The following is a 22037-nucleotide window of genomic DNA, read 5'->3' as shown; positions in this document are numbered from 1 at the left end:
TCAGTGAAAGTCTATCGAAGACGTACTCAGAAGTAGTAGATCAACAATAACACATGCCACAATATAATTTTGATCCTAATTGAACCATAGCTGCAGTGGAAAGACCCAACAAAGTGTGAATATTTGTAACCAATATTCATTTTTGGTTATATTGATTACGTAATCCCACTATTTCACGACACCTCCGGCACCCAAGAACTTCAACAAGTGGTTTCGTGGTCTAGTTGGTTATGGCATCTGCTTAACACGCAGAACGTCCCCAGTTCGATCCTGGGCGAAATCATTTTTTTGGCATTTTAGCCGCGCTTCGGTAGGGGCAACACCTGTATTTTTGTTACTATAATTCCATTTCTCTTCAATATTTGGTGCTTTCCAACTACTAATGAATGTACTTTCTTTAATGGTATCCAAATCATCATATAATACATTAACTGTTAACTATAAATACCCCCAACTAATAATACAAGTCATAAAGTGTACGGAGCTGAAGATTCAAGTAAATAAATGAAGAAATCAATTTATTGATATAACCCTTTTTCAATCTCCTGTAATAATTCATCAACTTTATTAGAGACTTGATCAATCTCCACATCTGAGCAAGCCGATATTAACCTTTTATATTTCAGCATTTTTTCATTTGAACCATCAATACCTGAATATAAATGAATAATCTCTTCAATTTCCTTTTTTCTATTCAGTTGAAGAGTCGTTAGCTCCACAGCATCTTGAAATTGATCATCATTAGTTGCCTCAGATGTTTTAGGTGCATCCTCTTGTTTTTTAACTAATTTAGCCAGAGACTTTGCCTGTGAACGTTCTATCAATTTCCCTAATTTAACTTCTTTTGTGATCACTAATGATTCATATCGTTTAACTTGATCCTGTACTATTTTAACTCTATTCTCCAATTGTTTTTCATCTAATTTCTCATTCAGAAATTCGCTAGTCTTCAAACTTATCAATCTTATTTCTTCATTCATATTATTCAACAGTTCTTGAACTTCCGATACATCAGCTTCTTTGCGTTGTAATTCATAATCAAATGCATTTGACAACTCATTCAATGATTCAGCCATAAATTCAGTAACTTTATGACTTGCTTCTATGGCTGCCTCAGATATATGGGGTTGGGCAACTCTATTGAAAGCGGAATGAACTTGTGAGGCAACGCGTTGATTTCTCAAATGTGTTTCATATCTTTGTTGAACTTTTGGAGTAATATTTTCATTGCTTAGCAAGATATCAGATGCAATTAAGCCTTGGTTATTCTTTAAATTAGTCTTTGCTTTATAATCCAACAACAGTTTGATACATTTTCTATTTCCATTCTTTGCACATAGGTGTAAGGCAGTATCACCACTATTATCTTGTAGATTAAGGTATCCTTGTAATCTTTCTTGTCTTTGAGATTCGGCTAATTTAGCCAGTAGTATATCCATATAGTATAATGCAGAAGGAACCCGTACTTTAGATGTTGCAGCAGCAGCAATATGGTGTAAGACAGTCTTGTGTGTTGAATCAACATCCATAATAGTCTCACTTAATAATCCAACTAATCTTGAAAATGATTTTCTTGTATAAGAATTGGTAAACATCACAGCCCTCATCAAAGGTGTCTCCCCAGAATTATTAACTGCTCTATAATTTGCTCCTAAATTGATTAAAGCTTCAGCTGCTTGTAGATTTCCCATAGAGCAGGCCCAATGAAATGCAGTATGACCTTCATCATCAACAGATTGATCAACATTCAGGCCTTCTGGAGGGTGTAGTAAGAAATCTGGAACTTTAGATTCGTGTGTATCATCATCATCTGGCGCTGCAAAATATTCAAGTAATCTTGCAGTGTATTCTGAATTGCTATCATACCATTTATCAGTTGCATTTATATTCCTTATATTTCCCGCGTGTGAATAAATTGCCTTTTCCAGACTTTCTCTGGCAGATTGGTTAACTTTTTGATTTGGAGACCTTAGAGCATTAACTAAATCTGTATCTGACATAAAATCACTCGGTGAAGATGAAGTTCCCAAGAAATGGAAGTTTGTTGTTTCATCAATTTCACTCGATATACCGTCTTCAACGTTTAATTCATCCTCACTTTCTAATCCAGAATCTCTTGTATCTATTGTTGTGGCATCTGGTGGAGATGAAGCTAGACTATCATTACCACCTGTATTTTCCAATCTATCATTATGACTCAGTCTTTTCCCAATAAACACACCTTTATTTGGATTTGCAACAGGTGCATTCAACCTTCTAGGTCGACCTCTTTTCTTCGTTAGAGCAGATGCTGGTGTAAGATCTTTATTTATCCCAACAGGCATACTTGCAATCTTTCTCGCTGCAACTTTTTTATTTGAACTTGGTTTTTCAACACCACCAGCAGTCATTGAATTATTTTTGGAAGCATGATGATGTTTAGGAGCTGGTGGTGGTGAATTTGCTCCATTTGAACTTTCTAGATTGAATAAAGGTGCCAGCACTTCTTCAACTCCAAATTGGGCAGCTATATCTCTTGCTCTTGATAAAGGGACCCAAGTACCTTGATATTTACCATAACCACCTTGCACCTTCTCATGTTCACCAGTCTGTACATCTCTTTCCAAGATTCTTGTACGTTTAGCCTTGGGGAAATTTGCAGTTTTCAAAATATGTGTAGCATTCACCCATCCATCAGACCTCCTTCTCATGACTGATCCTGTGACATTGACCAGCTCATACACAGCGACACCTGAATAGGTTGCTGAGTATACTTTATCCATATTTTAGTTGTGTGATTTATCTTCTCTCTGTTTCTCTCTGTGCTTTATCTATGGATCCTAGTTGTGGAATTGACACTAAGTCGTTAACGTTTAGACAATATGAGAAGTGATATTCAAATAGCACTTGCCTCAATAGTCAGTTCAGTAGCGTCACTCTCAGTATGAACAAGAAATAACGTCTTCTCAAGAGTATATAGAATTTCCGATTATGAAACGATTGGCTCTTTAATGAAAACAATCTTCAGCCGCTTGGGGGAAACAACAACAACGACAACAAAAGAACCGCACAGCTCAGCAATTGGAGAATGGATTGACTCTTTGTCAGTTGCAAATAACACTCGTTCCACTGTGCTCAGTTGTTGTGCACTTATATTTCCATCAGCTTGTGTATGTTTTTTACTACACTACTGTAGTTTGATGCTCGAAATCCAGGGGTGTTACCCCCAAATGGAACCATTCGTGAAACAAATCGAAGGTAAACAAACATACACGACGTAGCTGAGCAGGTGAAGAATACACCATATTGAACCTGTTTGTCGTCCAATCAGCTGATGAGAAACTGAGCAGAGATGTCTAAGCAGACACGCTACACCCAAGAACCGCCCTTTGAGACTTACAGGCCACTGGAATCAGATATTTTCGAAAATGTGAGTTATGATGGGAGCCGCCCTTTTACTTCTTTTCAGCTTTTCTAACAATTATCAATCAGGAAGAGTACTACGTGTACTGTCATAAGGATGGCAAAAATGCCTTTGAATTTGTGAGAAGAAAAGTTGGTGGCTGGGTCAATTTATCACATTTCTATTCCTTAATTAGCGAGAAGAAACACGAAGCTCTGGATCAAGAGATTGAAAACATTCTCCCCCATCATAAAAGACAACAAAAATCTACACCAGAAAGATTCTATGGTATATGGACAACACTTGAAAATGCTAGGGCTTTTGCTAAAAAGCATGGAATTTATAATGCGCTTGCACCTCTTCTAGCGTTTGATAGAGTGGCATTAGTGAATTACATGGGGTACCAATATTTCGAATATTTTGTTTGTCCAACTGTTGATATTGCCATAAGGATTCTCAGGGATACAAGTAAATATATTGAGAGAGTCAACATGGACCAAGTCTTTATTGCTTATAAGAAATACAAAGGAAATGCAAATCTTCAATTACAAAGGTCCTTTTACACATATTATAAAGATATTTTCAAAAGAGGTGAATCTACATTATTGGGTGGTCATTGGACTGACAGAGAAGCAGCAGCTAAATTTACAAGAAAGCATGGGTTTTATCAAATTTTGAAACCAATATTGGCTTTCCCTTTGAATGATCCGAGTCAACAAGATCCTTATCCTATAGATATTGTTCAAGCAAATATTATGCAGTATTGGAAGGCTACAAGTTGTGATGATTCATTTTATGGATTTCCTGAAACTTTTAAAGGGGGTTTGGCACCAAAGCGTCCCTCTAAGGAAAGAAGAAATAGAGTATTCAGATTTACTGATTTGACTGTTGAAAAAAGATTCAGTATCGAGACGACAAAAGGTGATGATGCTTTTAAAAGAAATCTCACTTTATTGAGAAGATTGTCTGATGGGGCTGTGAATGCTACCATGTTGATTTCAATTTGTGTTCTTTTAAAATCAAATGATTTAAATTTAGGTGCAGATGATCCAGATTTCTTAATCCATAATGAACTATACCAGAGGGACAAACTTGAAAATGTTCCATGTGAAACTGTAACTACACATAGCTCCAAGTATTTGAATGGTAAATGGTGTTCAGCAAAAGATGCTAGATTTTTGTTTGCTCAATTTAATCTTGTTAAAAAGGATAAAGAGAAGGAGGCAAAGGAGGTTGATGGGCTTTCACAATTCTTGAATGATGAAAGATTCAAATCAGTTGAAGATCAAGATGAAGATGAAGTGCTTGAATCAAATGGAGTAAAGCCTAAACAAGAAGAAGACGATGAATTTGTAATGATTCCTGAAAATGATTTCAGAAAAGCTCAAAATGATGCTAAAAAAGAGGCAATTTATTATGATTCCAAATTTTTTGAAAATGCAAACTCATCGGATGAAGAAGAGTTGGAAGCTGCTGATTTCAATGATATGGAAGATGCACAAGGTAGAGTAGGTGAAGATGTTGAAGAAATCTTGGATGATGATGACGAAGATTTCGTTCCGGTAAAAGGTTCAAAACCTAAAAGGCGTCGGTTTAGTTTAGCAAATTCCAGTGACGTTGAAGGAGGATCCGGTAATTCTAAAAAGAGGAAGACTGGTGGTGTTTTCATATCGGAAGAAGAAGATGATGATGATGATGATGGTGATGATGACTTCAAGGAAGATGTAGATATTGAGGATGAAACAAATAGTTTATTCGTCGACTCACAAGAAGGTAAAGAACCACAACCAGATATTGATGAAAGATTAGACGAATTGAAAAGAAAAGAACAAACAGAAACTGTTATTTTGGCATTGAAGGCTTTAGTTGCAAATTTTGATAATAATTTTAAAAAAAATCAAAAAAGTTATAGAATTCAAAAAGAGTTTGATGGATATTTTCAGGATTTACAAAAATTTAGAGCAATTTCCACAGAAATTAAAATCAGATCAAATCTAACTCAAACTTTGAAAAAAATCAAAAATTTTGCAAATAATTATAATAGAAAAACTGAAGAATTGGAGAGAAATTGGATAGATCAAGAACGTAATGGAGAATTACCATCAAAAGATCAAGTTATTAAACTTTCTGGTGCCAATCCCTATGCAAAATTATCTGCAAATAAGAATAATAATGCCAATCATAATAATTTTATAAATCATCAAGCTAACGGTGGTGCAAATGCCTTTTCAAGAGTTCATAGAACTATATCACCTTCTCATCCTCAACCACCACCACCACAACCAACATGGAATCAAGCACCAGTTGGTCCAAATCCTCATCAATATGCACCATTTCAACAACAAAGAAACTATAATAATTTTAATAATGGAGTTCAACAGCAACAATTCCCCAAACAACCTGTTATGCCAAGATATAATCCTCAACCTGTTCCATCTCAACCTCATGTACAAAGACATTATCCTGGGAATGTTCCATATGGAGCCAATAATCGTCAATTTGGTAGACCAGTCCCACCACCTGGACAACCACATGTTCAACAACAACAACAAGGACCTCCACCACCAGTTGTTCCACCAGCTCAAAGACCATCACCAACTATTCGTCACGCTCAAATCAATTCACCAACATTTCCAGCTGCACAATTACAAAGGAGTGGAGGTTCATCACCAAACCCATATATTGTTAATCCACCAAATGGACCATCATCACTTGGTAAAAAAAATTCACCAATACAACCACCACCACCACCACCACCAAGAGTTGGTGTTTCACCCAAAACTGCTCAACAACCACCAATTCAACCCATAGCACGTCGTGCTCCACAATCATCAGAAGGTTATGTTCGATCATCATCCACAACAAGTGGTGGTTCATCATCAACGGGGAATGAAAAATTTCAAAACAAGTATAGAGAACGTCCCACTGAGCTGAAGGATTCATATGTTCCAAGTGCATATCCTAATGGTGCTCGAAGAAGTGGAGCAACACCATCAACAAGTTCATCATCAGCATCACCAAGACGAGTTGTTGTTGTTCCGGTTTCCAAATCACCAATTAATAAGAATGCACCAAGGATTGAATACAAGATTGATAAACCGTTATCACCACCTAGTAATTATATTCAAATGAATGGTGAAGGTTTAGATTATGAAGATATGGATATTGGTGACTATGAAGATATGTTGAAATCAAAACAAGATGAAGATGAAGTTGCCCAAAAGCAAAATGATCCATTGGAGAAATATAGACGGATTGTTCATTTTGAAACACGTACAAAGCAAGATTTATTTAAACGGGCCAAAGTGTTTTTCCAAGATGATCCAAGAGTTGGATTTAGTGAAAGATTACATGCAATGATGTTGGAAGGTTATGAAAGAAGACATGGTATTAAATTAAATATTAAAAAGAAATGAAATGCTACGTGTGCTTGATTTTTTGATAAAATATATTAAAATAGACACGACATTATTCTTCCGAAAGGGGAAAAACTTTCAAGAATTGAATGGTAAATCAATTTACAAATCTCTATAAACCACACCCATATAAAAAAAACATTTGTCTTATAAAGTTATGAAACACTTCTTACATAATAATTGATTCTTTTTCAACATTAGCAGAAATAGTTTTATGAGGTAAAACTTTACCACCATTAACATAAATTTCATCTTTAACTTTAACATCATCACCTAAAACGGTGACACCTTCTAATCTAGCCCATCTACCAACTTCAGAGTTCCAACCAACAAGGGTATTTTTAACTAAAGCATGTTCTTTAATGGTTGAATTAGACAAGACAACGGATTCTTTAATTCTAACACCATTACCAATGGTAACATTTGGACCAATAACAACATTTGGACCAATTTTAGCACCTTCACCAATCTTGGCAGAAGGATCAATCAAGACATTACCATCAATGTAATCTTTACCGGTTGTTAATTTTTCTGGGGATCTTCTAGCTAAAGAAGTTAAATATAATCCAGTACCAGCCAAGAAATCTTTTGGTTGACCAACATCCATCCAGAAACCTTCTAAATCAAAAGAATACAAGGATTTTTGTTCAACCAATTGTGGGAAAGTTTCCTTTTCAATTGAGGTTGGTTTCAATTCGATCAAATCGATAACTTCAGGGTTCAAGATGTATAAACCGGCATTAATTCTATTACCAACAAATTCAACAGGTTTTTCAACAAAACGGTCAATTAAATTTGGAGTGGAGATATCATGAACAATGACACCGTATTTGGAAGGTTCGTCAACTTTGGTAGCGACAATAGTACCTTGACCACCATGAGCATTGTGGAATTTTGCCAATTCTTCAAAAGGATATTCACAAATAACATCAGAGTTCAAGACAAAGAATGGAGATTTATCCTTTTTCAAAACATCTTCAGCCAATTTCAAAGGACCAGCAGTACCTAAAGGTTCAGTTTCCACAGAGAAAGTGATTGAAACACCATATTCTTGTTCATATTTTTTCAAAGTTTCAACCATAACTTCAGGTCTATAATTAACAGCTAAAACGATATCAGTAACACCAGCATTTGCTAAAGCTTCAATTTGATGCAAGATCATTGGTCTGTTTGCGAATTCAACCAAAGGTTTTGGGACAGTTAAGGTTAATGGTCTAAGACGAGTACCATAACCACCGACTAAGATAAGACCTTTCATTTTTGGATGATGTTGATGATGAATATGAGAAAAAAAAGAATTGGGTTTTTTTTTTCAGTTAAATACTGTTGTACTCTTTAATTATTCTCTTGAGAATTATAAAAAGTTGATGACAAGTTTTGAAGTGAAGAACAACGTCAAAGAGAAAGTAAAGGAAAGAGTATAAAAGAATAGGAAATTGGGAATGTTTATATAAAATGGTGAATCTCGAGAGTGTTTACGTGTTTTTTTTTGGGCATGGGCCAATCAGGTGCCGCTTGCGTTGGGCATGTCGTCGAGACACGCTTGGACAGGGGCTTTGGGAAGGGGTTGGAAGGGAGGTTTTGGGGGTTTTAGTGGTGGGAATTGGATGGTTTGAAAAAGGAGAGTGTTCTCTGGAGAGTGAGGATTCTAGATAAGTAATTTATATGGAGATATCTCTACTAGAAGGTGTGTTAATTGGAGGTTTAAAGCGATTGGATTCGTTGCAACGCGACTTGGATTTGACGCATGTCGATGCCCAAAAAACTGAGATTTCAAAAAAAGAAAAACGCAGCCATTTCAGATAGAAAATAATAACAGTGGTGATAATAATAGTAGTAGTAGTAGTAGTAGTGATATAATAATAATATCAATTCTATTGATCTCTGCTGATCTGGAACGTGCAAGCCATTCTGAATTGGTTCTGTTCGTATTGGGCAGGAGAGTTGCCTGTTTGGTGCCTGATCCCTGGTGCTTTGGGAGCCCTGACACGTCTATAAATGGCTACACCTTAAACTATAAACAAAGCATAAAGCTATAATTACACTATTGACTATTTACTATTTACTATTGACTATTTACTATTTATTACTCGTATTTACTATTAACTGTCCCTCGTCACACCATGTGTCAAATCCAGACACGTATATCCACAATCTCTTGCTTCAAACGCGTTTGGATGCTTCCAGCCATTGTGATCTAATACAAGTCATGATTGAATAAACACAGGGTCAACATAGACCTCATAACCCATATGAGAATATAGCACTACTAGAACACATCAGCCATACAAACCCATAATAAAGTACTCTATGAAGCCATAAGTATTCCCTATATAAGCCATTCGATTTAAAAATTAATACCCATAAGTTGAACCATAACATTTGCCAATCTCAGTCCCCGACTAGTCAAGAAAAGACTAAATTTGAACCAAGAAAATAAACATAAAATCAAACAATCGATCTAAAATGGAATACCGAATGCTTAACAAAGACCTTGAACGTATCCAATATCCATCTCATCAGCTATATATAAATGAACTACATACAAAGCACACTGGGCTATTCTTCATTGAGAATTTGCCGAAAAAATTCCAACCTGAATCAAAATGCTGTGAATTTGAAATTGATGATAAACTTCATTCAACAAAGTTTCAATAACTAAGGGTCAAGGTATAAGTCAACAAGCTGCTAGTTAGAATGTCCTTCCCTGAATCGTATCCAAATTTCTACAACCACAATGACTCCATTGATCAAGTCTTTAGCAAATTCCCTTATCCAATAGATCAAATTGATCAATCCATTACAATCCCAAACACTGAGGAACCAGGCCATTCTCCAATCTTTAGAAATAAAACTGCAATTCATCAACTATTAACCACTCCAAATCCTAAAACAAAGACTCTTTTCCATCTTTTTGAACAAAATGTTGCCAAATTTGCTGATAATCAATTCTTGGGTAAACGTACATCTCCCAATGGCGGTTATGAATTTATAACTTATAGAGAAACTCAAATACTTAGAGATCAATTAGGATCAGGGATATTATCATTGATGAAACAATACAGCCCTGCTCATATAAATGATTTCATCTTGTCGATTTATGCTCCAAATAGATATGAATGGTCCTTAATCGATTACACATGCCATGCTTTTTCAATCACATCAACTGCTTTATATGACACTTTAGGCTCAGAATCAATCCAATATATCCTACAATCCACCAAGACGCCAATTCTATTCACAACGTTCTCCAAAATTGAACCAATCCTGAAATTAATCCAATCTGACCCGTCAAAATTCAACCTCAAATTCATAATATCAATGGATCCAATCTCAACAATCCACAACACCACACCCATCCAAATCTATACACTACAAGACCTAATCCAACTAGGCTCTCAAAACCCACATCCTCTAATCCCACCAACACCATCAACAACCTTCGCAATCACATACACCTCAGGCACATCAGGCACCCCTAAAGGTGTCATCCTCACCCATTCCAACATCATTGCATCAATCCTGTCAATCTACACCAAGATGGCCATCGAGCCCAACCCAAAACATTTCGTCTTCCTACCACTACCACACATCCTACAACGCATTAATCTTTTCCTGGTTAGTATCAAGGGCGGACAGGTGTTTTTCCCATATGGTGATGATTCGAAAACGTTCTTTGCTGATATCTTACATGTGAAACCGACACATATGGCTAGTGTCCCCAGGGTTTACAACAAGCTTGAATCCGTTTTCAAAAATAAGATCTATGGTGGGGCCGGTATGGTTAATAAATTAGTTGCATGGGTTATTGAACGAAAGATCAAGGGGGGTAAGAGTTTTGGGATGTTTGATCTCTTGGTCCACAAGAAGTTGAGATCTATAGTTGGGTTTGATAATGTTGGTTATTTCGTGTCTGGTGCTGCTCCCATACATGGTGATACTCTAAGGTTCATCAAGGCCGTTTTCAACGTGGATGTGTTTGTGGAGGCTTATGGCTCGACAGAGACTTGTGGTGGGATTTTGTTCAATTCTGGATTGGAGATTAATCCAGGTTCTGTTGGGTCCGTTTCGCCAACTACTGAGTTTAGAATACAGGATGTTGAAGAGATGGGGTATGTCTTTGGGGAAAATAGATCTGGTGAATTATTAGTACGTGGTCCTCAGATTTTTAAAGGTTATTTTAATGATTTGGAGAATACACAATTGGCATTTGATAAGGATGGTTGGTATAAAACTGGTGATGTGGTGAAAGTTGATTTTAGTGGGAAAATTTCTATAATTGATAGACGGAAAAATTTCTTCAAGTTGAGTCAAGGTGAATATATCGCTCCAGAAAAAATTGAAAATAAATATATTTCAAATAATAGTGATTTGATTAATCAAATTTGGTGTTATGGTGATTCTTATCAATCCTTTTTGGTTGGTGTTATTGGTATTGATTTGGATAATTTGAAAATTTTCATCAATAAGAATGGAATTGATATTAATTTGCAAGATGATTTGCAAATTCAACAATTATTTAATGATTCATCATTTAAGAGACTACTATTACAGCATATAAATTCAAAAGTTGATGATTTACAAGGTTTTGAAAAATTGAAAAACATTCATATTGGTATTGAACCATTAAATGTTTCTAATGGTACAATGACTCCAACTTTAAAAGTTAAAAGGTTTATTGCTAAAAATTATTTCAAAAATGAAATTAACAAGCTTTATCAACAAGGTCCATTATTTGAATCAAGTAAATTATGAAAAAACTACATGGTATTTTTCCATATTAAGTATTGTTATTAAATAAAAGAGTTATAAAAAATCATTGTCTTTTTGGGGGATTATAAATAAGGCTGAAGTTTGGTCATCAATTGCATCTAATACATTGGTTGACCATTTCTCCAGACTCTCCATTGCCATGGATGAGCTTCCGGTTCAGCTTCTCTTTTATACATTGGTTGACCGTTTCTCCAAACTCTCCATTGCCATGGGTTAGCTTCAGCTTCTGGTTCAGCTTCTCTTTTATACATTGGTTGGCCATTTCTCCAGACCCTCCATTGCCATGGGTTGGCTTCAGCTTCTGGTTCAGCTTCTCTTTTATACATTGGTTGGCCGTTTCTCCAAACTCTCCATTGCCATGGGTTAGCTTCAGCTTCTGGTTCAGCTTCTCTCTTGTACATTGGTTGGCCATTTCTCCAGACCCTCCATTGCCATGCTTCAGCATCTCTCTTGGATAATTTTGATAATTCTTGATCAGCAATGGTGGTATTGATGAAATAAACAGCATCATCTAAAACAATTGGTGCAATATCTGAACCTAATGAAACAGCTTCCAAGATGGCATCATTGGAAAATGGGAATTCAACACCATTTGAAGTACCAACAACACCTGATTCTTCTGGAGCTGGGGCTTCTTCAGTAGCAGTACCGTTGATTGGAGCAGCTAAGGCATTACCAGCTAAGGTTAAAATGATTGAATATAAGATGGTTGTTGAGAATTGCATTGTAAAACGAGTGGATTTGTTTTGTCTTGATTGATTGATGATAGAGAATTAGAATTTTGATTTAAAACTTGAGTATAACCAAGTGTTTAAATACATATCTTCAACATGAGGATACTGTTTAAGTAAAACATTATGTGATTATAGTTGTCATACTTGAATTCACATTGTTTATGTAAAAGTTTTAATTTTTTGTAGCCATAACTTACCATTGATGTCCCGATTTGGAAATAATTAATTGCATCAATGAGAATTTTGATACAATAATGTTATTTCCCGATTTGGTTCCCAATGGTGATATAAACGTTGAGAAACTAAAAAATTAAATGGTTTAAAGTTTCTTTTTTGTTTCATCAATAAGATACGGGACGTTAATTATAAAAATGTGTTCAAGATTCTACGAGTTCGTTAAGGTACAATCAGGAAATGTAATTTACCTAATCCATTCATCAATGAGATCTTGAAGAAACAAGTACAAAACAATATGGTCTACCTAGCTTATGAGGCTATAAGTTATACACTACAGATATAATTGATTGGAAGCCAAATATGGTGTTTTTCATTATGCAGCTAAACTATTTTGTAAACTCAAGAAATATCACCATGACTTAAACCAAGCTTAACAATTGTGTAAACGTTTAAAACAGAAATGAATAACCAAATTAGGAATGCAATGATTGAAGTGGCCCAATTATTGGACATATCAATATATTTCTTTTCTTGTTCTTGTTGTTCCAAATTATCTTCACCATTCAATTCTTGTAGTTCAACAGTACCCAATTCATTTGAAGTACCAACAGCATCATTAGTGTTATCCTCATCAGCTTGATTCACTTCAACCCTCATGATTGACTTCTTACAAGTGAAATAAATCAATGGGGCAGTTAAGAATGGTAACAAAATTGATAAAACAACTTGTGAAGCATTCAAAGCAGCACTCAACCCACTTTTACCAATACTCAAACTAATAGCCAAACACGGAACAATAGAAATACTTCTTGTCACGATTCTTCTTTTCCATGGTTTCATTGTCCAGTGTAAATGACCTTCACTTACAATTTGTCCAGCAATTGTACAAACGATACCAGCAGATTGACCAGAGAATAAAAGTGCCAACATGAAAATTGTACCGGCAATTGGAGCAACTTGATGAGATAATAATTTATGAATTGTGTATAAATCAGCATCAACAGCTTCTGGAGTACCATGTAATGAACTTCCTGCAACAATCAAGATTGCAGAATTAACAAATAGGGCAAATGTGAACAAAGTGATTGCTAATTCTGCAATTGAATACTTCATTGCATATTTGATAGCTTTCGCTGTAGGTCTATATTTAAACAAAGCATCTTCTTGATCCTCAACAACAGTGGCTTCATCATCTGAACTTGGTAATTTAACATAACCATTTTCAACATCAAATTCTCTTAATCTTGGTTGAACTAAACCAGACCCTAAAAATAAAGAATGAGGCATCACGGTGGCACCCAATATGGAACATGCTGTATACATTCCATTATTTTCAAACATTTCTCTAGATGGAGCAAAACCTCTAAATACAGAGCGAACATTAACCGGAGGCATCAATCCCAACTCCACACAGAAACAAACAACAACACATAGAACTAATAAAGCAACTGCGTATTCAAACAATCTAACAAATTTCAAAGAGGAACCAGGTCTATAAGCCATCAAGACAAACAATACATCAATACATGTAATGACAACACCAGCAGGTAATGGGATTCTTAACAAAATGTTCAAGGCAATAGCAGTACCAATAACTTCAGCAACATCTGTAGCAATAATAGCAGCTTCTGCAAAGAACCATATGATCAAGTTTAACCATTTTGGTAAATGATCTCTACAAGCTCTTGAAAGGTCCAAGCCAGTGACTGAACCTAATTTGATACATAACGATTGTAAAAAAATGGCAATGATGTTTGAAAGCAAGACGATGAATAATAATGAGAATTGGGAGGAAGCACCAGCGGAAACATCAGTTGCATAATTACCTGGATCCATATAAGCAACTGATATCATTAAACCTGGTCCAACGAATCTTAGGTATTTCTTGAAAATTTTCACAATCTTAGCATCATTCTCTTTAACTTGGAAAAATTTTGTAAACTTGCGACCAATGGTGTCTATTCTCTTTGTTGGCTGTTTGATACTGTTCTTATCTTCACTTAGGGTGTTTGTTATTTCATAAATGTCTTTTGATTTGTTGTTAGTTTCTGAATGGGTTCGAGAAAGGTTATTGTGGTCACGAACACCACCAGCCATGGATATTCCCAGGACGTCGTTATGGCTGAGGTACTCGTCGTTGTTGTGAGATCTGGCTCTGGTTACCTGGTGTCTCATGCTGTGGTTTGTAGTTGTTGAAGTTGATGGTTGGGTATTAATTAAAAAAGGTGTGATTTTGTTGATGATTTATAGTCAAGGAGTGCACTCACCAGTACAACTTTAAAGGTTATAAATATAAAGGGCCTTGGAATAAAGAATTCCACTCCTGTTCAGGGCTTTAAGAATCTAGACCCTCTAATTGCATTAGCGACGTTGAAGAGTGAATATGCTGCGGATGTTCAGCCATGTGTATAGCTCTCGAGAAGTCAGAAAATCTAGGCACAATTGAACAATAGGGAAACAATAGAGAAAATAGCTTTGTATTATGTGATTTTTTACTATAAAGTGTTCAATTGTATGAGCATTTTATTCTACTCGATAGACTAATTAGCTTCTTCAAAAGGATTCAAAGTTTGGGTGTACCTTTTGCAAATGCTTTAATTGCTAGACAGCAGCCAGTGCTCCTGCGTCTCTTGAAGCCTTGATGCCTTGGAATAGGGGTTCAAATAAGTACTGAATATCTATAATTATCCCAAAAGTCTCTTTTAATGTTTATGTATACGTATTTATGAATATTTAAAATAGCTAAAATGATCAATTTAATAACCTTCTAACACTTCTTTGGAAGAAAACCATCACAACCAATGCAATAAACGTTAGAACAAAAATTGGATAAAACGAAGTTGCTAAAGCCCTTCTATAAATAATCAACACATCACCAATATATTTCTCATTCAATCCATGATGAATATAATTTGAATCTTTAATCAAAATTTTGAAAACTTTAGATTTATCAGATCCAAAATATTTGCTTAGGGATTCATACACTTTTTTAGTATAAATTGATAATGAGATTGAAATCCCCAACACGTTACCCAATGATCTAATAAGAGACACAACTGTATTTGCACTTGCTTGATCTTTTCTACCAGCTTTACCTATAACAAAGATCCCAACACCGGGACCAAACCCACCAGCACCTAAACCTGCAATTATTAAACTTAATATCAAACCAAATTTCCAAATAACACCTCCATGATTTTCAGGTTGAATATATCTGACAATTAAATGCAACCCTGTGAACCCAATAACTTGTATAAAGAATGAAATTAACGAGACTAGCACACCTGCAACCATTGTTGATTCTTCAGTATGAGAGAATTTCTTAATTACTAGCCCTGAAATAACAGCACCAACTGCAGATGATATAACACAAAACATTGTATAAAATCCAATCTGTGTAACATCAATATTTTGAATCAGTTGTAAATATAATGGAGTTATGAATAAAATCATATAAAAGGATAAAGAATTAACACCATTGATTATTCCTAATGCACCTATTTGACCTTTTATAATGTGGACATCAATAATTTTTTCAATTGCCACATATCTTTCAATATAAATATACCCAATTATTGAACAAACCAAAACCAACACTAAGCAATTATGTATAAATTTTGAATATTCACTTGATAATAGAAAAATAACACTTGAGACAATCAAATTCAACGTAATAATCCCACCAAAATCTATTCTTTTCAAATTCTCTTTAGAAAACCGATCAGGTCCATCAGGTATATGTTCCACATTTATCTCACAAAAGCAAGTCAGCACAATACATCCAACGATAAAGGGTACTTGAATTAAAAACATCATTCTCCAGCCAATAGTGGCAATACATAATCCACCAATTGGACCTCCAAGCATTTGTGACGTACTACCCACAATAGTACCACCTGCTGAAAAGATACTTCTATGACTTAAAGGGACAACATCACTTATGATTATGGTTGCCAAAGCATATATTCCAGCACCACCAATCCCACTGATGGCTCTTGCTAAGCTCAGGGTTTGAACATTTGTGGAGACACCAGATAATAGTATCCCTAATCCGAATAAGGATTGAGCAGCTAATAACAACGTTTTCCTTCCCAGGATATCACTAGTCTTACCATATAATGGTTGGAACGCAGTGGAGGTTAATAAATAAGATACAGCAATCCAAGTGACAAGATGTGATTGACCGAAATCTGATGCAATGTTTGACATTGTTGTAGATACTATAGTACCATCTAATGAACATAGGAAATTACCAATCCATACGGCTGTTAATGTGATTTTGAAGTTTTTATCCAGCACAAGAGGTTTTATTATGGTGGGTGTGTATTGATTTTGGGTTTCAAGGTCTTTGAAAGGTGATTCATTGGGGTCTGGTGAAAGTATAGTTGTTGTGGTTGTAGTTGTTTTATCACCTTTATGATCCTTATCAAGATGGTGGTTATCATTAGTTTCAAGGTCATGGAGCTGGATGTCGTTTGTCATGGTTGAGGTTGATTGAAAGTCAATAATATGGTATAAACTACCCTTTGACTCATTGAAATCCATAAAGTATTCATAATAATACCCTTTGAAATGGAAAAAGAATAGTCGCTATAATCGGTGATAGATCCCAAAGCGGTATACTAATTAATTGTCACATCCGGACACCCCGCCTAGCACACCGTCCGCCTTTGAGCGGTAGGCAGAGTGTTCTGAAATTTACGCTAGAATTTTCTGAAATCCTAGGCTCATCTCTGCCTAAAATCACTATCTTCTCGGCTCAGCCACACTATTATTCCCCTCTGCGTAACTCTCAGCACTAACAATACCCCCAAAAAAGATTGTTTTCGCGAAATGTTTGTTGACAAGATTATGAATCATCTTAACGGTTTGAAAGTGATTAATATGTCAAATTACAATTAACCAGCCAGACACACAATAAAAAAGGTGAAGAATGGACTATTCAACACGGACAATCAACGAGTCCAACATATTCAGTGACTCTCACTATCTCAACTTGAAACTAGCATCTCCAACACCTGCTTCTTCATTGTCGTTTGACCAGAATAATAATACTGATAAAGAGAATATATCCAAAACATCAACTCCAAATCTTTCACCAACTAGAAGACCTTTGAAAAAACAGGATATTGCGGTTTCATTAGCTGATGAATTGGAATTAAACAATGATGAGTTGAAGAAAGTTGCATTGATTGCCAAATTTGATATTTTTAAAAATGTATTGGGTAAATTAGGTGGGAAAGATAGAATTGCCAAAATATTACAATATGTTTTAAATTTATTGAAATATTACCTAACAAATACAAGAAGGTTTTTAATTGATACGAAATTTGAAAATTTATCACTAGATCCAAGACTACATTATAAAAATCCATTAAAATATTTTAAATTGTTAATTTTCCTAAATTCAACAATGTTGGAAAGGAAAATATTTGATATAACTAAAAATATATCAATATTTAGACAAATGTTACGGTTTGGTGGTACTCCTTATAGAATTAGACAATTTCTAATCAAATTTAATAAATTTATCAAGAGTGGGCCAACGAATTTGATAAATATTTATAAATTTTGGATAAATGAAGATTCTCTTGGTGATTTTATTGATCTTTATTATGGGATATGTGATGAAATAATATTGTTATATAAATTGAATGTCTTCACAAATCCAAATTTCAAATCATTTATTGGGAAACATGAAGCTTATTCATGGTATATGGATATTTTATTAGGATTGAAAAAAAACTATAACAAATTACAAGAGAATAGGAATAAACAATTACAATTAAACATCCAAAACCAAGTTAAACAAAAAGCTTCATTACTTTCCAAGAGATTAATGGATAGCATTGGGAACAATTCACCAATGAAGTCACAAATCCTAAGAGAATTTAATACAAAATCTCCAATATTGAATAATAATAATCAATATGATTTGGAGATTGAAGCTTTGAAACATGAAGAAAGAATAATAATGACAGATCTTGTTAGATTATCTTTTGATTTTGTTTGTGATTCAATAGATATTTTCAAATTGGAACTGAATCCATCGGTTTATTTGATCTGTGGGGCAATTTCTGGTTCTTTTGGATTAAGTAAAGTTTGGATGATGTCTAAAAGGGAAAGTTTCCAACAGTCGGTTTTTTCCACAAAACAGTTTAGTCCACTTTAATCCTCGATCGAGCTTAATTCAAGATTCCAAGCATAAGGTATGACCAAAAGACTTGAACTAATGGCACAACTACTTTTTATAACTAATCAAACCCACGCTGGAATGGTTCGATTCGTGTTGAGCTAAGCGAGTCTAGAATTCTCCGTGTAAATCACCAAGTCACAAACCGTTGCACAACCTAAAATGCAACATGCTGCGTTCAGATCGGCCTTGAGCATTCAAGAGCATTTCTGCTACAACAACTGGTCTTCCCACTTTGTATGGGTCAGCTGGAAAGTGTATACAGAGCTGATAGTATATCTTCTTTCAACATTCCTGTGAAAAAACTTACACTTGAGCTCTTTTAAAGAAACCTACACCTTTTATTATGAACAATTCAGATCCCAATGGGTTATGCCTTACAACCTCAAATACATCGTCACTAGTATCCACCTCTTCCATAAACACAGCCAAATCCACAATAACAAACAAGTTCAAGAATGCTTTAAACAGGAAAAGATCTAAAAGCCTAATAAGTCCTGAAACTTTAGAAGTTTCCACCTTAAAACCATCAAATAGAAATAAATCAATAAGTTCAATACAATATTCTCCAACACCATCCACTATTGCCAATTTTGAAAATCAAGTGGTTAATAATATGATGATGAATTCAAGAAGTAATTCCACTTCAAGTATAAGTGATACAGATTCTACAATTGATGCACCAACTACACCAATTTCACCATTATTTAAGATTGATGAAGTTTCCAAAACTGGGGAATTTCAAAATATACAGATTCGTCAGAATGAAGAGATGTTTGATAGTATCGCTGATGGGATTTTGGAAAGGATAAGTAAGAGTGAAACACAAATTGATTGGTCTATATGACAAAAATAATGAAAAGGAAAAAACAGAACTAAAGAAAGAAGGAAAGAAGAAAGGAAAGAAGAAAGGAAAAGAATTTAATGATACAAGATAGATGAAGGCTCCTCCTGCTGGATCAGGAAGGATTCTTCAAATTTGCTAACGAATAAATAATGAAAAAAAGTTATAAAACTACATTTCTAAACCTGTAGCTCATCATTACTATTATTGTCCCTCTAACTGAAGTTTGAAGTGTAAATATGCTCGTTTGGAACCCGGTATGTAATATGGCACTTGAAATGGCATGGGGGGCCTTGGTTACAACTTACCAGAGCGTAGGCTGCTGGAGAGGCTTTGGCTAGAATCCTCAATTCCTCGAGTAGGACTGGTCAACAACTGGGAAATCTGTATAAAATTAATTAACTTATGGATTTAAGCACACTCTTGAGATCGATAGCAAAAGAAATATGGAATTGATAGCCCGTGTATCTACATTTAGCTGAATGAGGATTCATCTGCTCGATCAATTTCACTTTCCACTCGTTCGTCGATGAACAATTGGCCAAAGTTCGACTGGTCAAATTCAACAACTTCGAAAAACAAAAAGTTCGAAAAAGTTTATGCGTCGAGTTGAAAAAAAAAAAAAAAAAAAAAAAAAAGGAAGGTGCATCTCAAATTGCCCAAAGCGGGAACTGCCGTTTTGGGATGTTTTATCCTGTTAAATTCATGGAAATAACAGGATTGTGATTTTGTTATAAAGAAGCCATTTACAAATGCAATTAATTGAGGGTTCTGTCTGTTTGAAGAAATAGTTTATCTAGAAGAGATAGCTGGTTTGATGACTGCTGCTGCCACATTGGCTCAGACAGCGTACAGGACCCATTGATTCAAAGCCATCAAATCATCTCCTCTGAAATACGATTTATCACATTATTTGGTCTATTGAAATGCACAGAGATAAAAGGTTTCAAGTGCTTTTATTAATTTAATAATGCTACCGAAGTGAGCACAACAAACTTATGGCCATGTTACTGGTCGCTTACTGGCTGGCAGTGGCCACTGTTCCTTCATTACAAATATTTCCAGTTCACGGAAGGGAATTTTAAAAGCATCAAACACATACAAGAAGCTTAAACCCCTCGGCAAAGGGGCTTTCAATTGTACAGTCTTTAGTCTTTTGATCCTTTGTGTACACCTGTCTCTCGCTTGATTACTTATATTCCCTGGTGTCTCAACTTTGTATGGGGTTTGTTTTACTTTCTTGTGCCTTAAATCTCTTTGTTTTCAAAAATAGTGTATTTGTAAAACTCAATTCATCAAAGAAGGGAAAAAAAGAACAAACCAAATTTATACTCATGGATTTCGTGATGATGATTATTTTCTTATTATGGAATTCATATATCTCAAAGTAGCCAATTGAGAGATCTAGAGTTAAGCCAAGACTCCATGAAATTATTAATTATATGAAATCAAACACAACAAACCCTTTTAATTAGGATAATCCTACAAATGATAAAGCATAGATTACAAGTGACAAGTGACACAAGAACTTTGTGAAATTTCACCGAAAGGCTATTGAATCTTGACCTCGTGTCGGTTAAAGAATCTTGAAGAAACTGTGAAGGGGTTTATTATGAAACAAATTATTTAACCTAGGTCTATTAACTAAGCCCTTTCTAAGCTTCATCTAGAACTACAGCCACTCAGCTAATCAATTGAGCCCTTACCTAACTCGACATATCAAAAGTCATAATTCAATTCTATCTTTAATCATAAATGTACCCCCTTAAACACAAAGTTAAGATTGAAGAATATCATGATTTTTTGTTAAAGCAGGTCCAAAATATGTGCCATTTAGATTGTCTAGTGTGGAAATTGAAAAGGTGGTTATAAATGTATTAAACTTTTAACGCTTTTGATCCTTCTTTAATAAATCATACATAACAACACACTTTGATAAGACTCTTTTTTACTAGAGTCAAAAGTTTAATCTAGGTCAACCTCTTTTTGACATCCCCAGTTTTATAACTCAGTCATGAGAGACTACATACACAAAGCTTTCCAGACCTAAACCCATCTCAATAATATCACACCTTTATAACTTTAGAAATTGAAGTTGTCTATGTATTTTGTTGTATCGCAAAATCGTATGGGGCTATTTTACACATTCCACTGACACATGCATATTTGACAGATGAAACAGTGTAATGTAGATGTAGGTAATTTATCTGACTTTGAAAAACATGATTATGCTTTATATTGATGACTTGAATATTTGGCGTAGTTTTTCGAATCATTAATATGGCTGGTAATGTGTTCTATTCATTTAAAGTATAAAGTATATTGTATCCTGGAGAGGATATGTGACTGGTTCTTTTTTGGCCAGCTTTGGAATGTTAGCGTACATACAAATCATTTTTGATCATTTGTTGGCCAGAAAAGTGATGAACGTAGTTTGTACCCTAGCGTAAAGAGAGTAATAGTACACTATCTTGAATAGTTAAATTGTATCATCTATTATCTGAATCAATAGAGAATT

At 34.9% G+C, this 22037-nt stretch overlaps 9 protein-coding genes and 1 non-coding gene across 10 annotated transcripts; 5 read left to right on the top strand and 5 right to left on the bottom strand.

Moving 5' to 3' along the window:
* Window positions 1-209: 209 nt before the first annotated feature.
* Window positions 210-283, top strand: WICANDRAFT_t69. Its single transcript has one exon. It is a non-coding gene; the product is annotated as a tRNA-Val (tRNA).
* A 235-nt stretch (window positions 284-518) lies between these two features.
* MBP1 (transcription factor MBP1) lies at window positions 519-3091 on the bottom strand (the record flags this gene model as incomplete). The annotated part of the gene is made up of 2 exons (XM_019182720.1): window positions 2254-3091; window positions 519-1968 (listed from the first exon to the last, which is right to left on the bottom strand). Exons 1-2 carry the CDS (start codon window positions 2760-2762, stop codon window positions 519-521), a joined length of 1959 nt encoding a protein of 652 aa, XP_019039282.1. The 5' UTR covers window positions 2763-3091.
* A 240-nt stretch (window positions 3092-3331) lies between these two features.
* Window positions 3332-6798, top strand: WICANDRAFT_62643 (uncharacterized protein; the record flags this gene model as incomplete). The annotated part of the gene is made up of 2 exons (XM_019183411.1): window positions 3332-3409; window positions 3472-6798. The coding sequence occupies 2 exons, from the start codon at window positions 3332-3334 to the stop codon at window positions 6796-6798; spliced, it is 3405 nt and encodes a 1134-aa protein (XP_019039281.1).
* A 169-nt stretch (window positions 6799-6967) lies between these two features.
* Window positions 6968-8056, bottom strand: PSA1 (mannose-1-phosphate guanylyltransferase; the record flags this gene model as incomplete). The annotated part of the gene is made up of 1 exon (XM_019181812.1): window positions 6968-8056. One exon carries the CDS (start codon window positions 8054-8056, stop codon window positions 6968-6970), a length of 1089 nt encoding a protein of 362 aa, XP_019039280.1.
* Window positions 8057-9152: 1096 nt separating this feature from the next.
* On the top strand, window positions 9153-11627 carry WICANDRAFT_68618 (uncharacterized protein). Its single transcript, XM_019184128.1, has one exon. The coding sequence runs from the start codon at window positions 9496-9498 to the stop codon at window positions 11551-11553; it is 2058 nt and encodes a 685-aa protein (XP_019039279.1). The 5' UTR covers window positions 9153-9495; the 3' UTR covers window positions 11554-11627.
* A 6-nt stretch (window positions 11628-11633) lies between these two features.
* On the bottom strand, window positions 11634-12296 carry WICANDRAFT_62640 (uncharacterized protein; the record flags this gene model as incomplete). Its single annotated transcript, XM_019183410.1, has 2 exons — window positions 11634-11645; window positions 11700-12296. The coding sequence occupies 2 exons, from the start codon at window positions 12294-12296 to the stop codon at window positions 11634-11636; spliced, it is 609 nt and encodes a 202-aa protein (XP_019039278.1).
* A 585-nt stretch (window positions 12297-12881) lies between these two features.
* Window positions 12882-14579, bottom strand: SMF1 (divalent metal ion transporter SMF1; the record flags this gene model as incomplete). The annotated part of the gene is made up of 2 exons (XM_019181674.1): window positions 12882-13007; window positions 13065-14579. The coding sequence occupies 2 exons, from the start codon at window positions 14577-14579 to the stop codon at window positions 12882-12884; spliced, it is 1641 nt and encodes a 546-aa protein (XP_019039277.1).
* A 654-nt stretch (window positions 14580-15233) lies between these two features.
* WICANDRAFT_78689 (uncharacterized protein) lies at window positions 15234-16964 on the bottom strand (the record flags this gene model as incomplete). Its single annotated transcript, XM_019184774.1, has 1 exon — window positions 15234-16964. One exon carries the CDS (start codon window positions 16962-16964, stop codon window positions 15234-15236), a length of 1731 nt encoding a protein of 576 aa, XP_019039276.1.
* A 931-nt stretch (window positions 16965-17895) lies between these two features.
* WICANDRAFT_92176 (uncharacterized protein) lies at window positions 17896-18605 on the top strand (the record flags this gene model as incomplete). Its single annotated transcript, XM_019186350.1, has 1 exon — window positions 17896-18605. A coding segment is annotated over one exon (710 nt), but the record flags the coding sequence as incomplete, so codon positions are not given.
* A 416-nt stretch (window positions 18606-19021) lies between these two features.
* WICANDRAFT_84034 (uncharacterized protein) lies at window positions 19022-19522 on the top strand (the record flags this gene model as incomplete). The annotated part of the gene is made up of 1 exon (XM_019185637.1): window positions 19022-19522. The coding sequence occupies one exon, from the start codon at window positions 19022-19024 to the stop codon at window positions 19520-19522; it is 501 nt and encodes a 166-aa protein (XP_019039274.1).
* Between the last annotated feature and the right edge of the window lie 2515 nt (window positions 19523-22037).

This window comes from Wickerhamomyces anomalus, assembly GCF_001661255.1.
Source record: "Wickerhamomyces anomalus NRRL Y-366-8 unplaced genomic scaffold WICANscaffold_3, whole genome shotgun sequence".
Lineage (NCBI taxonomy): Eukaryota > Fungi > Ascomycota > Saccharomycetes > Phaffomycetales > Wickerhamomycetaceae > Hansenula > Hansenula anomala.
This window is presented reverse-complemented; position numbering and strand designations above follow the sequence as displayed.

Bases quoted from the DNA above. Each gene is read 5' to 3' on its own strand.
- WICANDRAFT_68618 (XM_019184128.1), top strand. From the start codon at position 9,496: ATGTCCTTCCCTGAATCGTATCCAAATTTCTACAACCACAATGACTCC.